We start from the raw sequence: 14,715 nt of genomic DNA, 5'->3' as shown, positions 1-14,715 counted from the left end.
TTCGGTAACATAACAAATAATGTTAGAAAATTTAATAATTTTCTTTGTAAGGAGTACTCATCTTTACATGTCTAACGTTTTTAGACAAATTTTAATCAAGTGCGAAAAAATTAATGTGTATGAAGTTCTTTAAAAAGTGTTTAGATGAAGCTTACAATGCTTATGTATATTAAAAGTAATAATCACTGTTATAAAAATTGATTTAAAATGTTATTAAAATGCCTCAAGGAAGAGAACATTGAAGTAAGACAACTGTGAGAGTAAATTGTTCTAAAAATATATTTTGTATTTAGTTATGTTATTCTGTGCATTTAGCTATCTTGAAATTTATAAATAAATAATATACAGGGTGATACATATGATTTAGCTTCTGACACAAAGAAATAGGAAGTATTAGTTCAAAGTTGCAAACACAAGGTTGCAAACACAAGTCGTAGTAGTACAAATCTTCAGTCAGATCGATGAAGGGTATTGTCATTGTCAGGTCTGCCGACGCGACGTGTTCCTATAGTCTGTAAGTATAGTTAATAAGAGTAGGATACTGTAACTGTAACTATTAATCACATAATATATTCGTTAGATATAAGAATCCCACATCCGCTATAATTCTCTGTAATCATATCCCGTTATATTCTCAGTAATCTCGTTCACTATAACCAACCATATCTTACTATAAGCATCCTATTGTGGTTTTTCCAATACCACGCGCGGAAAAAAATTTTTTTTAGCATGCGACACATCATTTCCCGTAGATTTTTTCACGCTGATTTCAAATCTGGTTTTAAAATTTGTCTACGACCTCAGGATTTTGCAAGAAATCGATTTTTGTGAACACAACTTGTGAAATCATTTTTTCGTTGAAATGAATTGGTAACCCACTAGTTTGACGGAATATTGTATTCTCATATATAAAACACATTAAAAATGATCATAATGAAGTATTTGAACGTTTACTTATTGTATATCACTCGACGAACGATCACTTGGCGTATCGCTGCGATTGTCGCTGGTACTCCTTGTAGGCTATGTGTGACTGTAATGTAATTTCATTGTAAATTTATAATGTAATTTCATCATTTTAACTTACTTCTCAACAACGAATTTTTTAACTACTGGTGATAAAAGAAAAAAAATTAGGTATTACGATATATATTAAAGGAAAAAATAACGACAATCATCTAATGAGACTCATTAAACGAACATTAATATTATATCTAAGTAAAATAAAATACATTATCTAATAACAAAAAACTGAAAAAAGGAACTTTTTTTAGCTTACCAGTAACCAATAAAAGGATCACTTTAACTGATTATAGATTCATTTTAATTATCAGTCAGCTTTAAATTACTTTTTATGAATACTCTTTTTTCAAACATCTTGTCACTAAGGTTGCTTGATTTTCGAACTTCTTCAAAGTTCTGGGCTATATTTTGGAGAGCTGTATTTCAATTATATTTTATTTCAATTATATTGTATTTTAATTATTATATATCGTATTTCAATTACACATCTGATTAAAATACTTAATAATTGAATTGATTGAAAGGTTTGAAATATATAATTCAGTTACGACGTAGTTGAATTACTATATAATTGAAATACAATGTAATACAATTGCGTAATTGAATTACAATGTAATTGAATTAGCACAATTCTGAACGACGCATCGCGTAGAAGATATTATGCTCCCTACATCTATATATTCGACTTCACGATCCCAAAAAGTGCAGTGCAGTTCGTTCGGTCAGTCTGTCACTCTCGTTCCAGACTCCAGCGAGGCTCGCCGCCTCCTGGACGTCCCGTTCCGGACTCCGACGAGTCCTCGCCCTCATCCGCCTTCAAGCGGACTTACCATCTCACGTGCTTCTAATTCAAGTTCTCGTTATAATTGTAGTTCTTAATCATTGTATTTCCATTTCGTACGTAAGAAACATATATATCCCAGTTATTCATTTAATAAGTAGTAGTCTCGCTTATTGTTAGTTCTTCTCCCCACATCCTCGCGCTTGTGACACTCTCCTTTCAATTCGCGTTCTACCTGCTTCTGTATTTCCACCTAGCACGACTGAGCCTAACCAGTTGCTCGGTGCATTCCTCTGGTTCCAACAGGAAACTCAGAAGCCTCTCTTTACTCCGATATATCAATTCAACGCATCCTCTAATACGAGTATCACATACTGGGCAGCCCCCCTCAATCATCGATCACCAGCGACGTGATCTTCCCAGGACGAGTGAGGATCATCGTTCTCCCTGTGACGACCCAGCCTGATTCGACTGCAGCCGTCATCGAGCAACGGGAGCAGCTCGCTTGAAGGAAGCCTACCCGTATTCACCGGCTGCCATATTCTACTGTCTGATAAGTTACCAAACGCTTCCCTGCGAGGATCCTCGTCGTCTCAACTATCTCCGTTGTCGTCCGCCGCGCCGCGCCGCGCCGCTTCGGGCGAATCTACTTTATCTGTAAGCGTTAAGTAGTATACGCGCGTTCTCGCGAAAATCGTGGTTCCCAGTTAGACGTCGGACGTACGTGCCGCGTGGACAAAAGATTGTATCGTTCGTTATAATCATTTACTTTGTAAAATCTGAAAATAGCGCTATCCACGTAGTGGCAAAACGCTGAAACTGTTAGACAAACTTCCCGATAGGGTCAAAACGACACTGGTGCCTCCACCTGCGGTAATTAGAGGAACTGCGACCACAGATGAGGTATAAGCAGCGACCAGATTCTGTTAAAGACTGCCAGCCTTATGGGAGATCGTGTCACTTGTAAAAGTCGTCGCCCACTAGACCGCACGACACCAGCACTGCACCTGCGTTTTCAGTGGCGCTCACGACTATAACGGTCTGGGTTAGGTCGTTGGACGGGTTACGGCGCGGCGAACGGCCGCGCTAGTGGTGAGCGCCAGTGAAAACGCTGGTGTGGTGCGGTCCAGTGTCGCCAGTTGAGGTTGAAAGTTGCCTCAATTACTCTCCTCCTTTTCCCCTTCCACTATCCCATTCCAGCACCATGCGCACGCTCCAACGTCCCCCACTAAGACCGTAGACCACGGTGCCCGTGCCGTAGACTGGACTGGTCATCAGAGAGGGGATACTTGATTCCCCACGATTGCTGGTGACCTGGCAACATAGGTGCAGTCTTGTCTAATTCGGTGTCTTCTTACGCCCTCTGGATGTATTCTGGCTGGAGTAAGAAGCAGAAGACCATCGACGTGATCTCGTCGGTACAGAAGGCCATTGAGGAGATTCTCGTAAGCACCGACGAGGTATGTATTATTAAAGACAATAAAAAGACTGCCAGCCCCTTGCCACCGACGAGATACTATTAAAGACTGCCAGCCTTATGGGAGTTGGCGGGACTCGAATTTTTCGGTATTTCTTACGCCCTCTAGGATATATTCTGGCTCCATCCAGAGAAACAGAAGGCCAACGACAGCATTTTGTCGGTAAAGAAGACCACTGGGGAGATTCTCGTCGCGATGTATCGGTGAGAATGCGAATTATCACGAAACCATATCGATTATTATTAAATGTTACATTCTCCGCCATATTTCAGACGATGTTTTGGCACTATTTTGGCACTATTTAGAACTTTTAGCGATGTGGTATATCAGATCACTGTAACTTTCACGTTATCCCCGCGCCCACTCGCGCCCACTTACTGGTCCCGCGGAATAACACAGGGGCTGGCAGTCTTTAATAGTATCTCGTCGGTGCCCTTGCTATTCAGCGGGACCAGTAACCGGGCGCGACCGGACGCGGGGATAACGTGGAACTTACAGTGATCTGAAATACCACATCGCTAAAAGTTCTAAATAGTGCCACAATAATGCCAAAACATCGTCTGAAATATGGCGGAGAATGTAACATTTAATAATAATCGAAATGGTTTCGTGATAATTCGCATTCTCACCGATGCATCGCGACGAGAATCTCCTCAGTGGTATTCTTCACCGACAAAATGCCGTCGTTGGCCTTCTGTTTCTCTGGATGGAGCCAGAATATATCCTAGAGGGCGTAAGAAATACCGACATATTCGGGAGACACGAACTCCCATAAGGCTGGCAGTCTTTAATGGTATCTCGTCGGTGGCTTATGTCTGTGTAGTGAGATATACGAAACCTCATATGTTCATCTGTGCTTGTATATCTATCAATATGAATAAATAATTAAAAATTAATAGAATCGCTTTTAACTGCTGTGGTTATTTCACGACGCGACGCGTTTTTATAAGGTGGGTTCCGAACCCACCCGCGACCACGAGTCCGCAGTCGCGCGCTCTACCCACTGAGTCATTGCGCGCTCCACAGTAGGTTCAAGTGTGTCTGGTTAGTTACCGACATTCTACTGCCGGTATAATCATTGACACGTTTCACTTGCCAGCTCTATTCTATCTCGTGTGTACCATTACCATACCTGGATCGAATTTTTCGCTATTAATCTAGGTTTTGCAAGCAGATGTAAAGCATTCAGTCGTGTACGATGCTGTACACAGAATATAAAATTCAACAACGTTGCAACAGTTAACAGCAATCGGGTAAAATCATTTCAGTGCTTCAATGCCGAAACCTTTTAGTCATGTAACAGCATGATGGATTGAGTTCTGATATTTGTTTTGTGGTTGTCGTATACAAAGCGTTCGCTCGCAACTAGATTGACTAGATTAAGTAGCTAACGTATGGATACCTGACACATTTGTAGCACGCATACTCGACTTTGATCGATGTAAAAACTATTATCAAAGATTCTTTTCTTTGGTGGATCTTCACATGAAAATATTCTATTCTTAATTTACATTAATGCCCAATCTATAAGAGCAATGTGTATATCTGGCGTGTTTAGTGAATAGTATTTCCGGTGTTAACACATTGCAATTATTCAATCACATAATTGATTATACAAATTACAAAGCGGGTTTCGATCATTCAAACGGTGGTAAGTGCAAAGAATAAATTCCAGAGAAATTTTTCAAAATATTAGATTAACGAGTTCGAGTTACCTCGCCGATGGAGTGTAATGTATACGATGTGTGTGTTCCGTGTAAAGAATCGGGGTAATTAACTGGGTAAAACAAACGCTGGATGCTATTAATCCTAATACGAATAGCCAGATAATTACCTGTCGGTTCAGAATGTTCAACGTACATGTTGACAGCGGTTCTTTTATAGCGGGTAGCTCGCTAATTGGTTCTAATTCAATCGTTTATTCCACGCGCGATGTACGTGTATTCACCACGGCAAGCTCCGGTTCATTAAAAACCATTTCTATCGAGCCTTGTATCAACAATACGAACAAATCACAAAAAACCTATTAAAAAACGTATATAAAAAATATGTATACACATTTACACAGAAATGACATAATTAACCCTGGAAAAACTAAGTCTCGGAGATGAGACTCGACACATTTACAGTTTTTTATCTATTCATGATATAATTATTACAGTGCGGATCGTTATGCGAAATAAAAATTGTCTGCATCAATTACACGGAAAAAAATTGAATCCTTCTCGTAATAAATTTAATAGGTTGTAAATAATTTAGCAGTAACACTAAATTCATCTAACGTTCTTTCTATCTTGTGTATCACCTACTAATTTTTGTCACGAATGCATAAAATCCACTGTCTGATAATTATTAGGAAAAAATTGTTCAGAATTGGTACCGACCAGTCTCTTAATGTACATTTGAACTGATAGGAAAGTTGTTGGTAAAAAAATCGAAAAGAAATTCGCAGTGCGATGTGCTAATATTTTGGGCATCCAGAGCCATTCTCTCAGTTTCTTCAGGGTTAATGGAATTAGTTCCATTCACTTACCCCGGACTGCACCGCATAGTAATTCTTTTGCTGGTTCTTCCAGCAGTTGAGCACATGGGAGGACGTAGCGTCCTCCGACAGCTGGAACGAATTTTCCTGTCTATTTTCCGGTCTTCTGGTCGTGGGTGGATCGGGCCAACGATCGAGATTGCTCCAGTAGGTTCCCTTGCGTTTCACAGAATAGTATCGGTACACCACGATAGTGACGGCGACCACCAAGGCCAACCCTGTGCCGGCAGCTGCCCCGAAGATTGCCGAGGAAATCATTCCTCCTCGACTTCTTCTATTTTGTCACTGTCGGTGCTGGTTAACTTCTGCCCCGCGGTGTCTGAAAAAAAGCCACCGATCCATTAGAAAGCGGAAAAAACGCAAGAAGCCTCGATTAGATTAGGTTGCTTCCACTTATTTCCTCTCGGGAAATTAGCCGGAGTTATGGTCGCTGAAAGCCAGCCTCTAGGAAACGTGGCTGTGCTAAATGTGATTCGTTGTTCGATCATAATCGAACATTGTTGTCTTTTCAGTTACGATTCTACTTAATCGGAGATGATTGAATGATGTCTGCAGATAAATTCTGGGAAAGGGTATAGTTGAGGGAGGTTGTTGTTCAATGATCGATATTCTGTGTAAGCTGTGTAAACTGTAAGTGAGAAAATAGATAAAAAGAAAATCATTAAAGAAATAATATTAATCATATTTGATGTGCACTGTGACAGAAATTCTTCTCTCCTTTTTCTTTTGAAGTTTCATAATAGCTTGCAACAATGGGGGATTCGTACAAGGATCCAATCCCAAAAATTTGTTATATCACTATTCAAAATTTAATTCGCTTAATTTAATTAATGTATTAAATATGAATAAATTTAATAATATAAATATATTTTTTGGATAATGATACAGCAATTTTTCGAGTTGCGAAGGTTAACTTCGTGGGATGACTAGATTCTTCTACAAATCTCCACTTTCGTTCATCATCAGTTTCGCATGCTTAAAATGAAAAAAATCATCTGGAATGGAGAGATTCTAAGTTGGAAGAAATGTTTCATTTTCGAGTGAAAGCCAAATAGTTAATAAGCTCGCCATCTTCTTTAATATTTCGTGGTGGTGTTTTATCGGGTAATGTACCGTTGGCAAGTAACAATAATGAAGTGTTTGCAGATACCGCTGAAATTCCTAGGCGCTGATCCGGGTTGATATTAAATTTTGACGTGCATCGTGCAATTTCCCGGGAGAATAAGATCCTTCATCCCTTCAATCATCCCTTGCGAATCCAGCAGAGCCCATTGAAATCCGAACGTCTCTGGATTTGCGTGATTGGCCGTTCGAATCGCGGATTAATCTATTTATGTAGTTTGCTATGGCAATCGCTCACACGTGATTTTCATTCTCTACCGAGGCAATAGGCGTGACCATAAAAAACCGGGAACGAAAGCTATCCTCCCGTTGACGAACAAACATAAACGTACGAATTGTTCGAGACACGAATGGAGAGAATCCAACGACTATACTCGTTCCTTTCCCAGTTGATTAAACGATGAACAGAGAAAGGGTGTATCATCCGATCCTTCGAAAGGTCAACCCTTAATGGACCTTTTCATGTCAACCCTTCAGTGGCCACTAAAACGAGAAAATATAGTGGGGAGAATGTCCTCTTCTTATATGACTCATATTCACATTACGTTCGTGTTATATAAATGTAACTTAAATAGTATTACTTGTACCGATATTGTGTCCATATTTTCAGTAGTATAAAAATCACAGTATGTAAACAGTTTCATAAATATTATGATTTGACACCAGAACTATCGAGCGCTAAACTTATACTAATAACAGGATTGAATTTAACCATATTTTAATAAATTTCTATAACTTCACGGTAAAAAATTTTTTTTTGAGTCGCCAAAAATTCTTCTGCAAATCATTATTTTAGTAAAAAAAGAACCTATTCCGAAAATCCAATTCTGACAATGGACGTAAACGAAAACACAGCCAACACTGTGGACTAAACATGAAGAAGGCTTATGTCTGGATTGCATTTATTTATACTTAAGACGTTGCAGTAATATTTTAGACAAATATGATAGAAGAATTAACAATATTTCAGAAAAATATTGACAGGAGATAACAGCGAGCATAAACGAAATATCATGAAGTAAGTATATCTCACGCGGTCCTGTTATTGGACACTGTCACAGAACGTATGTTGCTGATGTCGTTTATTTGGTCATCTGTAAGAATACGAGGTTCAGCATCGCAGGAAGTGTATTTCACAACTGCGACCCTGGAATCCCTAGGATTCTTTGTTTTGTGGGTGTGTGCAGGCGTGGGCGTACCCGCCATTGCATTCGAGGAAATACTGCCGCTTACAAATTTCCAATGAATCTGCATAATACGATGCATCGTAGAAGTAAGGTCGTGTAATCTTTACTGTCAAATATTTGCTGCTGTTTCCTCCGGCTATCAAACACTCTTTCACTTAGGAATTCGTTTTCGCACGATTCGATCGCTTGCGTACGCCGCAAAGTACATTTAATATTAAAAAGAACATTTTAATCTTGCAATTTAACACTATTTCCTCAGATTATAGTGAAGATTATCAAAAATTTTGTGCACAGTTATTTAAAAATACTTTCAAGTACACAGTTCGAGCCTTCAATATTCGAACACTTGAAAAAAGTGAAGGATATTTCATATTTGGAATTACTTTACAGTGAGGCAGAGGAAATGGATCTAGTTTAGCAAAGTTTTCCAATGTCATCACAGTCTCCAGTGAATTATTGTGGAGTTAAATTATTCATTGGATATGATATTAAAAATCGACACGAAATTCTAAATTGGTACGCATATTGTGCACTTTTATTGATTTTATCCGCCCTTCATAACAAATCCAATAGTATCCCCGTTCAAGAGATGATCGTTTTCATAATTCAATTGGATTCTATCCTTTGGCGTGCAAACGTTTTCGACAATCTAATTTTCGTCGAGAACAAGACTTGTCCATCATCCAAATGGTACTTTGGAACTGAACCTGTCAGCTTTCAATTACGCGGTCGGTTACCTACGTATCGAACCGGTACTGGTCAATGCGAACTGGTCACCGATGACAGGTTTACATGAGATTCGATCCTGCGAGCGAAATCAGGGAAAAAGTGCAATTTATGTTGTCTTAAAACAGCACTACCATTGAGAGCTGTCCATTTTGGACAATTGATGAGATCAATTTTTGGATGGATATAGGATTTTGAAAGTTTCTATGTATGTTTGTTCATGTTTCAAGATAACTCAGTAAAATTTTTGTGCAGCTATCCTCACTTTACATAAATTATTAAATGCTTTCTACAGTATAACATTTTAACAAGAAAAGGTGATTAAATCTGTATGTGGTTATTTTATGAATTACAATGAAGTAAAATAAAATTTGTATAGTTATGAAGTTTAGAACGAACCTTTTCAGTACTAAAACGTTTAAATTAAATAAATACGCAATCCTCGAGGATTGAAAGTTGATTCGTGACCATAATCGAGGTCAATTAATCTCGCTATTTGCATAACTGTGCTCGAAGCCTGCTTTATAGGTCAATGGCGACGGGATTAAAAATGCCAGCGAATGTTCCGCTTCCACAAAAATGCAAACAAATTTCAAGGACTAAGTAGATCCTTAATCCTTGAATCACCAACTTTAGTCATTCCATTTAAACTAATTGAGTGCAAACTTTTGTATCACGATCTCCGACAGAAACGCAATAATTAAGAAAAGAAAGAACGTGATCTTACCTTTTTGCAACTGTAAAATGATTTCTTAGAAAGCTTACGGAAGTACTTCTTCCACTACTTCTTACAATGTTCACGGTTGCTACACTTCCGTTTTCATTACCCAAAGTGTCAGCGAAACGAGAACGCGAATCGTTCGTTCGAATAAAACGATACGATTTCGAGCATATGGAATGAACGACTGAAGGGCGAGAGAATTACGGTAATTTCACAATCGATTCCACGTTCGAATCGTTTCGAAAACGTCTCCCACAAGGCAACAACGAAAAGCCTGAGTAACGGTGACTGGACTGCAAGAATGAGAGAAGTCGGGTGGACTTATATTGAAAGTAGCTCGAATCTCCTCTAGAATTCCGTAATGCGATTTACCAACTTCTATCTGACGAGAGCATTTTTATGTCTGTGCTGAATGCTCGTGTCCGCGAAGAAAAATTATTGAATCAATTCTTGGCAATGCGATTTTTCTTCCTTCAAACTTTGGAAATGTGTCCGGAAGACGTAACTGAAATGCTTTGTGTGAATTTACTGACTTTTGTATGTGCGAATAAAATGTTTGAAGGTTGTTTGAAGGATGTTCGAAGACGTTCGAACACGTTTAGAGACGTTTGAGGATGAATGCCGATATAAAATGATAGTCTCAGAGCTTCTGAAGACTATTCCTAAATAGGAATTACAAATATGTGATTTAATTATGTACTGGTTGTTTCAAAATTAGATGTCGTGACTACTCTAGCGTGATTCCCCACCTTTGGATCGGTGGAGATTTGTTAAAAAAACTTGCCGCAAAATTGACCTTGACCTTGAATTTCAAGGTCAAACTTTTTTGTCATTGCGTCATATAATACTCATTAGGGGGAACCAAAGGCTGAAAGGATAATCTACAGGATTATATCCACAAAAAATTAATAATTTCTGGTTAATAATTATAATGAAAATAATTGAACAGTATTTTTAAATTCATTAAATGTTCTACCGTTTTCCATTTGATCCAGAACCTAATGATAAGTTTCGTTGTGAATCAATGAGATAGTAATTTCTTTTATTTGGCTCACCGACTCCGGTGGTATATTAAAATCTGACTTTCTCTGTACGTTATTTAATATTTTAATGACAAACATGATAATCTCTGAATAGGGTGACCGCCCGCAGCTTTCCGAAAATCAGGGAAGCGTTGAATAATGGAATAACGAATTCGGTCGATTTAGTATTATTCGAGGAAGACGCAAGCTTTATCGTCCCTCAAAGTTTCACCGTCCAGTAAACTCCTTCTAACACCGCGATAACACTCTGCCAGCTCGTGAAATCCTCTTATCTTCCTATCTCTCGATCACTATCCCTCCTGCTCGAGAGTTTTCTTATCCTACATTCGTGTTTTCAGTCACGCAACGAATCGATCCTTCTTATCAAGCCGCCTCCGGAGTGCAGAGTTTTGTTGTGCGTGGCGACACGTCAGTTTCGTAATTATATTCACCGGTGACACCTCCGTGGCATACTAATTCCCATCGACGACGGGTAATTTTGGTATCTCCGTCCCGGAGAAATTCGTCGAAACTATCTCTACATTTCGTCGACAGCTCGCACGAATTTCAGTAGGCACGTTCTGTGAATTCGTGCTGGCGGAAATTTGATATTGTAAGCAATGTGTTTCTTATCTTCAGCTTGCGCGTGTAAGATTCAGCCAACAGGGTAGAGCATTATCCGAGTTCAATTAAAATTTTGTTGCACTAATTGATCAGTTGCGTGCAACATGTTTGTGACATTTTTCCGATTAAAATGACGCCAAACATGACATAGTTCGCAGCATATTCGAACAGTCATACTTCTCTGATTGGTTCGGATAATCGAGGTTCCATTGTATCGTGAATTACAAATTGTGTCGTGATTGATGTAATTTTAATCAGGAAAATGTCAGGAATATATTCATGAAAGTTTCATAATAAAAATAATTAAAGGCAACTATGTTCTATCACAGAAAAAATATATGTTCTTTCTTTTAGGAAGGAACCTAGAAATTTCATATTGAACATTTTTCCACATTTTTAAATACGAAATTGCCGGACCAGAAATATGGAATAAGTGTTCACAGTTATGTAATATACAGCAGGCACTCAGATTCTAATGAAGCAAACTTCATACCCAACGAAGCAAATTTTCCTCTGAATTTAATCGTGAAAATCATTAACGAAATTTTACTACTCCCTATGATACGCTGAAGCTATCCCAGTGAATATGGCACGCTTCATATGTGCTATAAACGCTGTAACGAGTTCGTCTAAGCGATACAGACACGCCTAACGCAAAACTAAACGGCAGAGTTAGTTAGCGTACTTCTTTTTATGCAAACCATCCCCTCATGAAGCAATGAAACTTGATTGAGTCCATCAGAACTTGCCTCCGTTTGATTAAACTTTTCTCCGAGTTCGTGACTTGCGCAGAGGTCGCGTAGAAGGTCATCGCAGAACTTAGGCTCTATGGGATAAATGAAGTTCAAGGGAATTTTGAAAGTGCGAGCCCGAGCGCAAGTTTAATGGCACGTACTCGTGTGTGTCGCCTTCGGGTGATGCTTGGCACCTTTGCGAGATGAAATTTCACACGTGACCTTTATTTATCAAATATGAAACACTGTCTGGACACAGTTGGGAGCTTGAAGCCTCCATACATGATGAACTGGGAAACTGAAAATCCACTTTTCCTCCAAAATACTGCAACTTCGAACGTCTCTTAAAACTTTCAAAAATTTTTCTTGCGCATCATAGAATTGAAAATTGAAGCCCCCTCTTTACGTGCAATTTTCTTTTTTACTGTTTCGTGGAACAAACGCGAGGAACAAGTTCGGCCGTGTAAAGCTTCGTCCCCGCTATCGCTTCAGTTCCCCCACTATCAAATATTTCATATTACCCCTATCGTGCTTTGCCTCCTATATCGTTGAAATTGTCTCCCGTAGGGCTACAAACATAGGAGTTCTGAAATATGTGGTTCTACTTCAATATTTCTTTTTATGAAATATGGAAACATTTCTTCCTATCTCAAAAATGTAGAAAGGTGTGGGTTGTCTTAGGTGACTTACCCTGTATACATTCCTAATCTCCTCAACCTCCTCCTACACTCCACAGGAGTTTGGTAGGGATGATCAAGGAGTAAGGACAAGAGTCGTCTGTGGCTTGCGAGCCGCAAGTTGCCCAGTTCTGAGGTAAAGCGACTATGTACGTACTACTTACCGACAATGGCACTTAAGACGTACCATAGATTTTTCCGACCACGACATCATTTCCGCATCAGCGCTTCTTCAAAGCGAAGACAATATCGAGGAAAGTAGGTTAGTATGAAAAGGTGAGATGCGCACTCATGGGATTAAATAAAATAATCGACTTCGATATTGCCAGTGGATAAAATATGTAAACTGAAAGTAACATAACACATCTTAAAAACATAACTTCAACTACCTTGGACATTATTAATACGTTAAAGAAACATTCATTAGCTTCTTTGATCAATGAAGTGAATCTTTCGTTGAAAGAATATTTTACCGACTCAGGCATTGTTAATATGTTAAAAGACATTGTCCAACTTCTTTCGGAAAAGAATCGAGTGCTTCGTTAAAGGAATAAGTAGATTGAAGCCAACTGAGGTTGAATCTAGAGAACTATTGTTTCTGTAAGTACTGAGCATGTCTCCTCTGAATGAACAGCAAGTTTCCTTTTTTTTGTATCTAAAGGTCCCGGCACTGTTCAATCACTTCCAAGATGTCGTTAAGGAATCTATAAAATCTTATCGGGTGCTCGTTTTAAAACTTTTATTCCATTTCGAGTTACGATCGCTGCGCTGGAGATAGATAAAAGCAATTGTTATCCATTCGTTCAGAAACGATTCCCTGTCATCTGTTGTGTTAGTGGCCTTTCAAGGAACACGCTATTATACTATGTTTGCCGAAGGAACGTGTACGGATCTAGTATCCATAACATTCCCACCGTACGTCCATTTTTATTGCGTCATAACAATGCTATAAGAATTTCACTCTGCATCCTTTTTTTAGCTGGCAACACTTCGACATTTTTTCAGGAGACAAAACCTTTGAACTCGTTCGTTCCAGAGGATCCACAACTGGTTTTTATGCAAACTAAAAATCTTCCTAAGAGTAAAGCCTTTAATCAATGGGACACAATATAATAATTAGACTGTGGATTTTATGCGTTTATGATAAAAATAAGTAGATCAAATGCGAACTGGAGAAAACATTTAGAGGATTTAAAAGTGCTGGTATATTATTGTGATCTGCTTGCAATTGTTCACCAAACAAAAAATTGTCCACATAGCTTCTCTGTGTCTTGCGATTAATATACATATGTTTTACACTAGTGTTTACATTATTTACAACCACTTAAAATTAACAATAGAAGAAATTAATTTCTATACAATTCCCTTTCCTTGTAATTGATGTAGACAATTTTATTTTGCATGAAGATTCGCGGTCTAATTATAAGTAGCATTTTACACTAGTATTTACATTATTCACAACCACTTAAAATTGACAAGAGAAGAAATTAATTTCTACGTAATTCCCTTTCCTTGTAATTGATGTAGACAATCTTATTTTGCATGAAGATCCGCAGTCTAATTATGGGTAGCATCTCAGAAGTGGAAGTTTCCGTGGTCTCGAGTCTGGCAAAAGTGTTTTCGCAGTTTGTGCAGCGAAATTCGCTTCAGTAGTGATAACTTTATGATCAAGGTTTACATTGAGCCTAGTCACGTTGAGTATCCACCCACGTAATGGTCCCCGTTGGTGGGCCATCGACAGCACCTGGGCAAACAACCGCTCAGCTAGTGACACGTCTGTGTTGCCAAGCTGCATTAATTGATTTAGCATTTACGTGGAACAATTTAACTTGGCCATGGTGGCTTTGTCACCGAAATTCCGCGGCAGGTGTTCCTAGACAGGTTCAATAGCCAGCGAAACAGTGGTTAATTCGATTTTTCGTCCGATTGTGACCAATAATCGTCTTCATTAAGTCCTATTCGACTGCCACCGCGATTCTCGATAGACGCAACCAACACTGATACGTGATCCTTTCATCTAATTAATGTATTGTTCGTTGCAGCTTGTTTGGTGGGACTTTCTGTTCAGATTGGATTCG

At 38.7% G+C, this 14,715-nt stretch overlaps 1 protein-coding gene across 1 annotated transcript in view; it reads right to left on the bottom strand.

Moving 5' to 3' along the window:
• Positions 1 to 14,715, bottom strand: part of Sytbeta (Synaptotagmin beta) — a 124,301-nt gene that overhangs the window by 84,198 nt on the left and 25,388 nt on the right. Inside the window, exon 2 of the mRNA XM_076421037.1 lies at positions 5,816 to 6,143. Within this exon, the coding sequence (XP_076277152.1) occupies positions 5,816 to 6,082 (267 nt within the window). The 5' untranslated portion in view covers positions 6,083 to 6,143. The remainder of the gene's footprint in view (positions 1 to 5,815; positions 6,144 to 14,715) is intronic.

The sequence above is a fragment of the Lasioglossum baleicum genome, chromosome 3 (genome assembly GCF_051020765.1).
Source record: "Lasioglossum baleicum chromosome 3, iyLasBale1, whole genome shotgun sequence".
In the NCBI taxonomy this organism is placed as follows: domain Eukaryota; kingdom Metazoa; phylum Arthropoda; class Insecta; order Hymenoptera; family Halictidae; genus Lasioglossum; species Lasioglossum baleicum.
The sequence above is the reverse complement of the archived record's forward strand: the minus strand, read 5'-3'. Positions and strand labels throughout refer to the sequence as shown.